Here is a 13,615-nt window from a genome sequence, read left to right on the forward strand (position 1 = left end):
CGTGTAAACATAGCCTAAGAAAAAATCGGTTCTATTACTAAACCCTCTGGACGGATTTCTTTTTATCAATGAAATGAATGTTCTATATTTTATGTTTTTTATTTAATATTTTGTAGTTTTAGGGGATTTTTTTCATACTAAAATATATTTACGTTGTATTTATTATCCATTTATTCACTTTTTGAGAATAGACCTGAAAATTACATTTCCAACTGAAACTGCCGTGAATCCTGAATGCTTTAAGACGGAAGTTTGATCTCTTTTACAAACACTTGGCAGATTATTGGAAAAAGTGAACTTAAAAAAAGTAACTGAATTTTACGTGTATTGTTATGAAAAGTCCACAAAAATACTTTAAAAAAAAAAAAAATGAAATATTCATTTTCAAAATCACATTTTACTCTAAAACGGCAAGAAAATCAAAGCCATAAATCTAAACAGGTTATGTTCATAAATTAATCTGAGGCTGATATCTCAGTAAATGAGCGTTCAGTGAGAGTGTGTTCGGCTGCAGTACCACACGCTTCCACTAGAGGAAACTCTCTCATTATTTTCCAATGTTTACAACCTTTATTGATCCTGGAACAACATTGCATCCCCCAGTCAGATGTGAGGTCAGGTTTAGGCTTCTCCATCAGTGCTGCTCACCGCTGGGGTCCGGATGGAGACGGTTGGGGTCCGTAGCTCGGCAGGACTGTGTTTCTGTACAGGAGACGTGTTTCTTGAGCGATCATTGCCTGACAGTGTGTGTTTGTGTGTTTCAGTGGTGAAAGTGGCGGCTCCTCAGAACGTGGAAGTTCGCGGGCCCAACGTTTCTTGGACCGTCAGTTTTAAAACTTTAAATTTCAATTTTAAAACATTTGAGGTCCAATGCAGACCAGCTGCTGAGAGCTGGACGGTGAGCATGCCAATCTCACACACACACACACACACACACACATGCGCACCCACACACGCACGCACGCACACACACGCACGTACACACACACGTACACACATACGCACACACACACACACACGGTACTCAGTGCAGAGCTGTTATGAATGAGAACTGTGTTTAGTGTTTTCAGGGTTTGTACAAGGTGCCATCAGAGTATATGAAGTATGAAGATGAAGATGACAATGATATTACTGTGTGATTTCATGTAATATTCTCATTTTCTGGGATTTAGATTTTGGGGTTTTCATAAGCTGTAAGCCATAATCATCACAACTATAACAAATAAAGGCTTGAAATATCTCACTTTGCATGTAATGAGTCTATATAATATATTAGTGTCACTTGTTAAGTTGAATTAAAGTTGAAATAAATCAACTTTTTGATGATATTCTAATTTTATGACCAGCACCTGTAGATATAGAGGCATTCCTCATGGTTATGAGTGTGATATTGCTCATAAATATCAGAGTCTATGATCAGATTTCCTTCTTCAGCTCAATCATATATTCATGGAAATAAATCAGTTTGAATAAAGAAAGCGATATCTCTGTTGTAGTGTGTGTGTGTGTGTGTGTGTGTGTGTGTGTGTGTGTGTGTGTGTGGCTACAGTTTCCAGCCGTTGCATCCGCTGCACTTTATTTGTACCGGTTTTATTAGTTTATTTCTATATTTCTATTTACCTTTTTTAGAATTTGAAAGAAAATAAAGATATTGTTTGATAAGTGAGATCTCTGGTTGAAGTTCTTGAAAACCAAAAAAGTAGTGCTTGAAAAGTCCATTTTACAGTATCTGTACAAACCCTGTGTTTTGCAGACGTGATCTGAAGATACACGAGTTACATGGTGTGTGTGTGTGTGTGTGTGTGTGTGTGTGTGTGTGTGTGTGTGTGTGTGTGTGTCTCAAGTGTAACGGGTAAAGACAGAAGATGTTTCAGATTCAGAACCAACTCACAGAAATGCTTGCTTCTGTGTGTGTGTGTGTGTGTGTGTGTGTGTGTGTGTGTGTGTGTGTAGGATGAGCAGAAAAGATTGGCTCCAGAAACTCATTTGACTCTGACAGAGGACATCTTACAGCAACAGTTCGTGATCCGAGTGAGAGTCAAGCTTGAGCTTCCCAACGCGATCTGGAGCGACTGGAGTCAGGAGTACAGTACATCTGAAGTGGCCCAGACCCCCCGTACACCAGGTGACACACACACACACACACACACACACACACACCTGTCCGACTGCACTGACACAGCAGAGTCACTCACACACACACACACAGAGACACACACACACTTGTCCGACTACACTGACACAGACACACACACACACACACTTGTCTGACTACACTGACACACACACACACACACACACACTTGTCCGACTACACAGACACACACACACACACACACACTTGTCTGACTACACTGACACACACACACACACACACACACACTTGTCCGACTACACAGACACACACACACACACACACACACTCAGGTGCGTGACACTAACACTCAGACGCTGTGTGTCCTCAGGCGTCTCTGAGATCCTCGCGCTGGATTGGTCAGTCGCAGGATTCACACTGACAGGAATCACTCTGGTTGTCGTATTGGTGTGTGTGATTCTCATCCGCTGCGACAGGAGGAAGAGGTGAGCGGATAACACACACTCCATCACCCACACCAATGAGAACTGCAATCATAACCATATAACTATAATAATTATGACAACAAATCAGTGCTGGGCAACGATTAATCACATCCAAAATAAAAGTTTGTGTTTACATAATATGTGTGTGTGTGTGTGTGTGTGTGTGTGTGTGTGTGTGTGTGTGTACTGTGTATAATTGTTTTGTATATATAAATATGCACACTTGTTATTTATATAAGTGCGTTATTTATATTTAAAATATTTTTTTAATTATATATAAATATATGTACAGTATATACATGCAAATATTTCTTAAATCACACACACACACACACACACACACATATATTATGTAAACACAAACTTTTATTTTGGATGCGATTAATCGTTGCCCAGCATTACAATAAATTTCACGATAACTATAACAATAATTATAGCAATAACTATAGTGATAAATATAACATTAACTATAATGATGATATCTATGATGATTATTATAACTATAATGATGATATCTATGATGATTATTATAACCATAATGATGATATCTATGATGATTATTATAACCATAATGATGATATCTATGATGATTATTATAACTATAATGATGATATCTATGATGATTATTATAACCATAATGATGATATCTATGATGATTATTATAACCATAATGATGATATCTATGATGATTATTATAACCATAATGATGATATCTATGATGATTATTATAACCATAATGATGATATCTATGATGATTATTATAACCATAATGATGATATCTATGATGATTATTATAACTATAATGATGATATCTATGATGATTATTATAACCATAATGATGATATCTATGATGATTATTATAACCATAATGATGATATCTATGATGATTATTATAACTATAATGATGATATCTATGATGATTATTATAACCATAATGATGATATCTATGATGATTATTATAACTATAATGATGATATCTATGATGATTATTATAACTATAATGATGATATCTATGATGATTATTATAACTATAATGATGATATCTATGATGATTATTATAACTATAATGATGATATCTATGATGATTATTATAACCATAATGATGATATCTATGATGATTATTATAACCATAATGATGATATCTATGATGATTATTATAACTATAATGATGATATCTATGATGATTATTATAACCATAATGATGATATCTATGATGATTATTATAACCATAATGATGATATCTATGATGATTATTATAACTATAATGATGATATCTATGATGATTATTATAACCATAATGATGATATCTATGATGATTATTATAACTGTAATGTAAAAGTAAGGACTGGGTACCTTCCCCTTTCAGCCTCCAGAAGAAGCGCTCCCTGTATATTCCTGATCCCTCCAAATTCTTCGGAGATCTGAACTCTCAACACGGAGGGAACTTTACGGTGAGTCCCGCGCGACCCTACAGTGTTATTAATATTAATATATTAATAATCTGCTGCATTGATCATTATATGAGAACTGAGCTGAGCTGGGCGATGACATCACCGTTTTCTCCAGAGCGGCTGTATATATAATGAAATAAATTAATAATTTTTCATCACTGTCTTTCTATGTACAAGTGAAACTCAAAAAATTAGAATATGGTGCAAAAGTTCATTTATTTCAGTAATTCAGCTTAAAAGGTGGAACTAATATATTATATAGACTCATTACATGCAAAGTAAGATATTTCAAGCCTTTATTTGTTATAATTTTGATGATTATGGCTTATAGATTATGAAAACCCCAAATTCAAAATTAGAATATTGTGAAAAGCTTTTCATAAGCCTTATAAACCAAAATTATAACAAATGAAGGCTTGAAATATCTCACTTTGCATGTAATGAGTCTATATAATATATTAGTTTCACCTTTTAAGTTGAATTACTGAAATAAATGAACTTTTACACCATATTCTAATTTTTCCAGTTTCATCTGTGTGTAGAAAGACCGTGATGAAGAGTTATTAGCGTACGGCGTGTGCTTGATGTCCAGTGTTGCTGAGCAGAAATACATGATCATGTTTCTCTCGGTCTCCTCAGAGTTGTGTTGGGTTTTCTCCTCAGCGTAAAGATTGAGAGCTTCATCTGTCTCTGTTTACATGTGTGTAGAGTTCGCTTCTGGAGTAAATATATAGCCTGTAATCTGTGTGTTTGCATGTGTGTGCTGGTGTTTCAGCGAACACTACCGCCCCTGTAGTCCCTATCCGCCGTATTCCTGACGACCTCACTGCGTGTTGCATTATGGGCGGTTTGGGGAACTTCCATTCAGAAAGGCAGACACTAATCATTTCAAATCATAAGTTTGCCAAACAAATAAAGCTTATCCGTTAGTTTGACTGGATGAGCTGTCCATTTCCCTTCATGGTTTATCTTCAGGCATCATGAGAATAACACACACTTGGTATTTTAACATGATGTTATAACAGGAATATCTACGGCAAGAGCTCTGTTCAGTCGCTGCTTTCTTTTCCTCATGATCATTTTCTTTTTTTCCCTTTGCAATCCGCTGTAAAGTATGAAAAAGGACAACATATACTGCACATTTATGGTCTATTTCCCGAATTTAATTTACGATATATTCCATTAATAATTCACTGGAATGCGCGAATAATCTCGTTATTCTCATCAAATCCTCACGTCTCTTTCCAGGTGTGTTTTCACAGGGAAATGCAATTTATAATCTGTCAAAATGACGGAAATCATTTTGAAATAGTAACACGTAATGCTGAAGTTAATGAACATTTTTGATTAAGGCAACATAAGTTACAGATATATGTGATATTTAACCACAGACTCGCGCTTTTGGGGTTATTTGGTCAGTTGGAAGTACCTTGTTGATGCTTTTACACTTTTAAATTTCCTTTTAATGTTCGATGTTTGAACGGTGAGTAGATTAACGTCGTCTTATGGTGACACTTTCTTAAATTGCGTTCATAGAGCGAGCCGTTCACTGATTGTTTAACGGAAGTTACACCCAGAATTCACGCAAAGCATCTTGTGGCGCAGGAATAGTGTGGATAGCGCTGGTTTACACCGACTCTGAAGTAGAAGTAAATTAGTTCCTCCAAAAGGAGTTCCTAGAATTAAAATCGTTGCGGTGCGAACACGCCGAGATCCGGGAACTCCCGCCAAAAGCCCCTGGTGTTGCTGTGTTCTCCTGCTATCCCTGTAAACTCTCTGCATTGTAAAAAGCGCTGTGTAAATAAAGCTTGACTTCTGACGGCACGTTCTCTCCAACAGTCTTGGCTGGGGCCGCTCTTAGCGCACGAGAGCTTCATCAAAGTGGACACGGAGTGCCTGAGTCCCGTCGAGGTCCTGAAGCAACCGGACGCCGCCGGAGATTCCCGAAGCTCGCACGGAGACGGCGACGGAGACGACCTGCAGGACCGATGGGACGGAACCAGCAAGTCCTCCAACTTCTCCAACTCCACCTACTTCCTGTCCCAGAGCTCGAAGGGCCCGATGGACACCCTGGAGCCCTGCTCCACGCACTCCTCCTACGGGCCAGCGGGGGGCGTCGGCGGCGCGGACCCGGCGCGCGCTCACGTCACTCGCGGATCTGCGGAGAAGGAGCTGGAACTCTCTCTGAAGACCCTGGAGACGCTCCGGCAGGACACGCAGAGCCCAGACTCGGGTTTCGCCGGCGGCGCCGAGGACAGCATGGAGGAGTCGGACCTCCCCAGTCCTCTGGCTTTAAACCCGACCCGTCTCCTGCCTCGGGACCTGCCGGCTCCGCGTCCCATCATGCACCCGCTCCTGGGCTTCCCGCACACGGCTGGTTTCGGCTGCATGTTTCCGGGACTAATGGACCTGGACCTCCAGAACTGTGGGATGATCGAGCCCTCGAGTGACGATTACATGCCAGTGAAGAATCTGCAGAATTAACATTGTTCACAGTATAAACTGAAGAGATCAGGGATGATCAGGACTCACTGAGCTTGAGTTGCAGTTTAGCGTACGGACAGAAACGCTTGGGCGTTAAATATCAGATAATTTATTATAGCTTGTCAAATTTGCCCCTTTTTGTGTGTGTGTCTCTTTAAATGCAAATGAGCTGTAGCTCCGCCTCCATTCAGAAGAGGGCGGAGCTTCAGAAACTCCGGCAATAACAGAACTGGCCGATCTCACTCATCCAGAATCCCAGAGTAACCAGTAGCGAGTGCAGCCGTACGGAGAGACTCAGGGAGAGTTTCTGGATGTTAGCGGAGACATTTGTGTAGTTGTTGTGGAGTTACACTGATCATCTCATCATCATGATGAACTCTTACACAAGTGTCCACAGTTCCTGCGGTGTTTATAAGACAGCGCTGACATGTTCTGGTCACTAGTGTTCAGTGCTCGTCTGTGCTCGACCACAGAACAGTTTCATGCTTTGCTGGATCTTCTGCCATCGCGGTAGAACCGGTATAATATAGCCAATATAGCTCTTAAACATGGAAGAAGTCAGATTAGAATTTTCAATTGTAGTCTTTTAAAAAGTGCAAAATATTGATTTTTCGATACACATCGATAATGAAATATCTGAAACGCTTCCAATACTCATTTACTCAATACTCATCTCTCCGACAGCGAGAGACACACAAACCCGCCTCCACTCACTCACTCGCTCACTCACTCACACACACACACACACACACACTCACTCGCTCGCTCACTCACTCACACACACACACACACACACTCACTCACTCACTCACTCACTCACACACACACACACACACACACTCACTCGCACGCACGCACGCTCACTCACTCACTCACTCACTCACTCACTCACACACACACACACACACACACACTCACACACACACACACACACACACACACACACACTCACTCGCCTCATTCGCTCCGGATGTATATTGTTGGTGTTACGGGGCTTGAATTGCTCATATTAAGCATCATTTTACTCATTCCAGCAGATTTTGTGCCCACACCAATGTTTTTTTATTTACAGGGGCAATGCACATTAATAAACATAAATGTAAACGTGCCAGAATTAGCCCAAAAGGCTATTTCTCATCTGTAGACCCTTGACAGAATGTTAAAAAGTGTCACCCTAAAAACAGAGACAGAGCAGCACACATATACACATCATATGAAAAAATTGCAAAATAACCGTGAATTATCTAAAACAAGAGAAAGAGAAAGATGGCAACAGAAGAGAGCAACGTAGCCAAGAACAATTAGTACAAAGAAGTCTATGGTCAAGAATACAATATAATGCTGACAGTGCTGAGTCAGTAACCATGTTTTAAGATGAGACAGAAAAGAACCAAAAGCATGTAATCGTCTAATCGTTCCATTCCCGTGCAGCTGTGACCGAAAACACAGACTAAAGTTAAAACTAAAGTTACTTCTTTTGAGAGGAATAATAGAGCGGCTCATAAAGCTCTCAGCACTATATCGAGCTCTTCTTCGCTGCTTATTGCGCTTAAACGGTCAAATACACACAAAACAATGTCAAAAAATCTGTTTTCACGTAAACACAGTCATGTTTAATGTTTAAAGTGAACAGTTGAGAAAGAAAACGCACGAGTAACTGTATAACGGATCCGTGCGTCAGGTCTTAAAGTGACAGCAGCCTAATAAACCTGCTGACTAATGATGAGATCATATTACACATATCTGTATGGCAGCTTTCACCATGGTATCGCTGTCCAAATGTTGGTTAGAACAGAAATATTTTTCTGAACACAGTGTCATTGGCTTTGAAAGACTAGGGTTATATATGAACTATATATATATATATATATGAACTGCTACGATACTTGTACTGTGTTTGTTTTGCACTTTCATTGAGTGTAAAAGAGCAGCGTGAACATTCGGCTAAACTTCTTCTTTTGTCTTCCAAGTGAAGGAAGTATAAGTCTCACATGACGAGAGAAGTCCCCAAGGTTAAGAAAATTAAAAAATTCCACCAATGACGGCGAAAGAGTTCATTTCTTCCTTTTTCTTACTCAACGTGAAGTCTTGATGTGTACCACGGTTTCTGCCGGACTAATGAGTCGGAGAAGGAGATTGACACGCTTGGATCTGCTTCGGTCTGCGCTCGTATGTACATGTGGAGTCACTCCTGATTTCAATCCGTTTGTCGCGCCGACTGTGTGAACGCAAAACCAGGACGGGTTCCAGTTCCTTTCCACTAAGATGCAGCCGGCAGTTCACGATGTACAAACCTTTTAAAAACTAGCTGTTCAAAAACCTATTCTAGTTTCAGATGAGAGGATTTATTATATTTTACAACCTGAATGTTATATTTTAATATATAATGTATTATTTTAATTTATCAGATGTTTACCAGCAGTGACATTAGTAAAAGATAAAAGTGTTATTGTCATTTTGTTCATGTTTTCAAATGCAATTTTATCTTAATGTATATTTTGTAAATGATGCCTGCTGTTTGGATGAATGTAAGAGAAGTCGGTGTGTAAGAACAACTTCAGTTTGCTGCTAATTAATATATTAAAACATTGCGCTCTGATTGGATGTCTGGGTTTCTCTGATTGGATGTGTGGATGTCTGGGTTTCTCTGATTGGATGTCTGGGTTTCTCTGATTGGATGTGTGGGTTTCTCTGATTGGATGTGTGGATGTCTGGGTTTCTCTGATTGGATGTGTGGGTGTCTGGGTTTCTCTGATTGGATGTGTGGATGTCTGGGTTTCTCTGATTGGATGTGTGGGTTTCTCTGATTGGATGTCTGGGTTTCTCTGATTGGATGTGTGGGTGTCTGGGTTTCTCTGATTGGATGTGTGGGTGTCTGGGTTTCTCTGATTGGATGTGTGGGTGTCTGGGTTTCTCTGATTGGATGTGTGGGTGTCTGGGTTTCTCTGATTGGATGTGTGGGTGTCTGGGTTCCTCTGATTGGATGTGTGGATGTCTGGGTTTCTCTGATTGGATGTCTGGGTTTCTCTGATTGGATGTCTGGGTTTCTCTGATTGGATGTGTGGATGTCTGGGTTTCTCTGATTGGATGTGTGGATGTCTGGGTTTCTCTGATTGGATGTGTGGATGTCTGGGTTTCTCTGATTGGATGTGTGGGTGTCTGGGTTTCTCTGATTGGATGTGTGGGTGTCTGGGTTTCTCTGATTGGATGTGTGGGTGTCTGGGTTTCTCTGATTGGATGTGTGGATGTCTGGGTTCCTCTGATTGGATGTGTGGATGTCTGGGTTTCTCTGATTGGATGTCTGGGTTTCTCTGATTGGATGTCTGGGTTTCTCTGATTGGATGTGTGGGTGTCTGGGTTTCTCTGATTGGATGTGTGGATGTCTGGGTTTCTCTGATTGGATGTGTGGATGTCTGGGTTTCTCTGATTGGATGTGTGGATGTCTGGGTTTCTCTGATTGGATGTGTGGATGTCTGGGTTTCTCTGATTGGATGTGTGGGTTTCTCTGATTGGATGTCTGGGTTTCTCTGATTGGATGTGTGGATGTCTGGGTTTCTCTGATTGGATGTGTGGATGTCTGGGTTTCTCTGATTGGATGTGTGTGTGTCTGGGTTTCTCTGATTGGATGTGTGGATGTCTGGGTTTCTCTGATTGGATGTGTGGATGTCTGGGTTTCTCTGATTGGATGTGTGGGTGTCTGGGTTTCTCTGATTGGATGTGTGGATGTCTGGGTTTCTCTGATTGGATGTGTGGATGTCTGGGTTTCTCTGATTGGATGTGTGGATGTCTGGGTTTCTCTGATTGGATGTGTGGATGTCTGGGTTTCTCTGATTGGATGTGTGGATGTCTGGGTTTCTCTGATTGGATGTGTGGATGTCTGGGTTTCTCTGATTGGATGTGTGGGTTTCTCTGATTGGATGTCTGGGTTTCTCTGATTGGATGTGTGGATGTCTGGGTTTCTCTGATTGGATGTGTGGATGTCTGGGTTTCTCTGATTGGATGTGTGTGTGTCTGGGTTTCTCTGATTGGATGTGTGGGTTTCTCTGATTGGATGTGTGGATGTCTGGGTTTCTCTGATTGGATGTGTGTGTGTCTGGGTTTCTCTGATTTGATGTGTGGATGTCTGGGTTTCTCTGATTGGATGTGTGGGTGTCTGGGTTTCTCTGATTGGATGTGTGGGTTTCTGGGTTTCTCTGATTGGATGTTTGGGTGTCTGGGTTTCTCTGATTGGATGTGTGTGTGTCTGGGTTTCTCTGATTGGATGTGTGGATGTCTGGGTTTCTCTGATTGGATGTGTGGGTGTCTGGGTTTCTCTGATTGGATGTGTGGATGTCTGGGTTTCTCTGATTGGATGTGTGGATGTCTGGGTTTCTCTGACTGGATGTGTGGATGTCTGGGTTTCTCTGACTGGATGTGTGGATGTCTGGGTTTCTCTGATTGGATGTGTGGATGTCTGGGTTTCTCTGATTGGATGTGTGGATGTCTGGGTTTCTCTGATTGGATGTGTGTGTGTCTGGGTTTCTCTGATTGGATGTGTGGATGTCTGGGTTTCTCTGATTGGATGTGTGGGTGTCTGGGTTTCTCTGATTGGATGTGTGGATGTCTGGGTTTCTCTGATTGGATGTGTGGATGTCTGGGTTTCTCTGACTGGATGTGTGGATGTCTGGGTTTCTCTGATTGGATGTGTGGATGTCTGGGTTTCTCTGATTGGATGTGTGGGTGTCTGGGTTTCTCTGATTGGATGTGTGGGTGTCTGGGTTTCTCTGATTGGATGTGTGGGTGTCTGGGTTTCTCTGATTGGATGTGTGGGTGTCTGGGTTTCTCTGATTGGATGTCTGGGTGTCTGGGTTTCTCTGATTGGATGTGTGGATGTCTGGGTTTCTCTGATTGGATGTCTGGGTGTCTGGGTTTCTCTGATTGGATGTGTGGGTGTCTGGGTTTCTCTGATTGGATGTGTGGATGTCTGGGTTTCTCTGATTGGATGTGTGGATGTCTGGGTTTCTCTGATTGGATGTGTGGGTGTCTGGGTTTCTCTGATTGGATGTGTGGGTGTCTGGGTTTCTCTGATTGGATGTGTGGGTGTCTGGGTTTCTCTGATTGGATGTGTGGGTGTCTGGGTTTCTCTGATTGGATGTCTGGGTGTCTGGGTTTCTCTGATTGGATGTGTGGATGTCTGGGTTTCTCTGATTGGATGTGTGGGTGTCTGGGTTTCTCTGATTGGATGTGTGGGTGTCTGGGTTTCTCTGATTGGATGTGTGGGTGTCTGGGTTTCTCTGATTGGATGTGTGGGTGTCTGGGTTTCTCTGATTGGATGTGTGGATGTCTGGGTTTCTCTGATTGGATGTGTGGATGTCTGGGTTTCTCTGATTGGATGTGTGGATGTCTGGGTTTCTCTGATTGGATGTCTGGGTTTCTCTGATTGGATGTCTGGGTTTCTCTGATTGGATGTGTGGATGTCTGGGTTGCTCTGATTGGATGTGTGGATGTCTGGGTTTCTCTGATTGGATGTGTGGATGTCTGGGTTTCTCTGATTGGATGTGTGGATGTCTGGGTTTCTCTGATTGGATGTGTGGGTGTCTGGGTTTCTCTGATTGGATGTGTGGGTGTCTGGGTTTCTCTGATTGGATGTGTGGGTGTCTGGGTTTCTCTGATTGGATGTGTGGATGTCTGGGTTTCTCTGATTGGATGTGTGGGTGTCTGGGTTTCTCTGATTGGATGTGTGGGTGTCTGGGTTTCTCTGATTGGATGTGTGGGTGTCTGGGTTTCTCTGATTGGATGTGTGGGTGTCTGGGTTTCTCTGATTGGATGTCTGGGTGTCTGGGTTTCTCTGATTGGATGTGTGGATGTCTGGGTTTCTCTGATTGGATGTGTGGGTGTCTGGGTTTCTCTGATTGGATGTGTGGGTGTCTGGGTTTCTCTGATTGGATGTGTGGGTGTCTGGGTTTCTCTGATTGGATGTGTGGGTGTCTGGGTTTCTCTGATTGGATGTGTGGATGTCTGGGTTTCTCTGATTGGATGTGTGGATGTCTGGGTTTCTCTGATTGGATGTGTGGATGTCTGGGTTTCTCTGATTGGATGTCTGGGTTTCTCTGATTGGATGTCTGGGTTTCTCTGATTGGATGTGTGGATGTCTGGGTTGCTCTGATTGGATGTGTGGATGTCTGGGTTTCTCTGATTGGATGTGTGGATGTCTGGGTTTCTCTGATTGGATGTGTGGATGTCTGGGTTTCTCTGATTGGATGTGTGGGTGTCTGGGTTTCTCTGATTGGATGTGTGGATGTGTGGGTTTCTCTGATTGGATGTGTGGATGTCTGGGTTTCTCTGATTGGATGTGTGGATGTCTGGGTTTCTCTGATTGGATGTCTGGGTTTCTCTGATTGGATGTGTGGGTGTCTGGGTTTCTCTGATTGGATGTGTGGATGTCTGGGTTTCTCTGATTGGATGTGTGGATGTCTGGGTTTCTCTGATTGGATGTGTGGATGTCTGGGTTTCTCTGATTGGATGTGTGGATGTGTGGGTTTCTCTGATTGGATGTGTGGGTGTCTGGGTTTCTCTGATTGGATGTGTGGGTGTCTGGGTTTCTCTGATTGGATGTGTGGGTGTCTGGGTTTCTCTGATTGGATGTGTGGATGTCTGGGTTTCTCTGATTGGATGTCTGGGTTTCTCTGATTGGATGTCTGGGTTTCTCTGATTGGATGTCTGGGTTTCTCTGATTGGATGTCTGGGTTTCTCTGATTGGATGTCTGGGTTTCTCTGATTGGATGTGTGGATGTCTGGGTTTCTCTGATTGGATGTGTGGATGTCTGGGTTTCTCTGATTGGATGTGTGGATGTCTGGGTTTCTCTGATTGGATGTGTGGATGTCTGGGTTTCTCTGATTGGATGTGTGGATGTCTGGGTTTCTCTGATTGGATGTGTGGATGTCTGGGTTTCTCTGATTGGATGTCTGGGTGTCTGGGTTTCTCTGATTGGATGTGTGGATGTCTGGGTTTCTCTGATTGGATGTGTGGATGTCTGGGTTTCTCTGATTGGATGTGTGGATGTCTGGGTTTCTCTGATTGGATATGTGGGTTTCTCTGATTGGATGTGTGGGTTTCTCTG

General features: G+C 42.1%; 1 protein-coding gene across 2 annotated transcripts in view; it reads left to right on the top strand.

The window, feature by feature from the left end:
* LOC307006800 (uncharacterized protein) overlaps positions 1 to 6,642 on the top strand; it is a 25,843-nt gene extending 19,201 nt beyond the window's left edge. For both annotated transcript variants that reach the window (XM_079628158.1, XM_079628157.1), the window contains exons 7-11: positions 765 to 898; positions 1,954 to 2,125; positions 2,466 to 2,580; positions 3,947 to 4,031; positions 5,871 to 6,642. In XM_079628158.1, the coding sequence (XP_079484284.1) occupies positions 765 to 898; positions 1,954 to 2,125; positions 2,466 to 2,580; positions 3,947 to 4,031; positions 5,871 to 6,515 (1,151 nt within the window). In that variant the 3' untranslated portion in view covers positions 6,516 to 6,642. The remainder of the gene's footprint in view (positions 1 to 764; positions 899 to 1,953; positions 2,126 to 2,465; positions 2,581 to 3,946; positions 4,032 to 5,870) is intronic.
* The last annotated feature ends 6,973 nt before the right edge of the window (positions 6,643 to 13,615 follow it).

This window comes from Phoxinus phoxinus, assembly GCF_949152265.1.
Source record: "Phoxinus phoxinus genome assembly, chromosome: 11".
In the NCBI taxonomy this organism is placed as follows: Eukaryota; Metazoa; Chordata; class Actinopteri; order Cypriniformes; family Leuciscidae; genus Phoxinus; species Phoxinus phoxinus.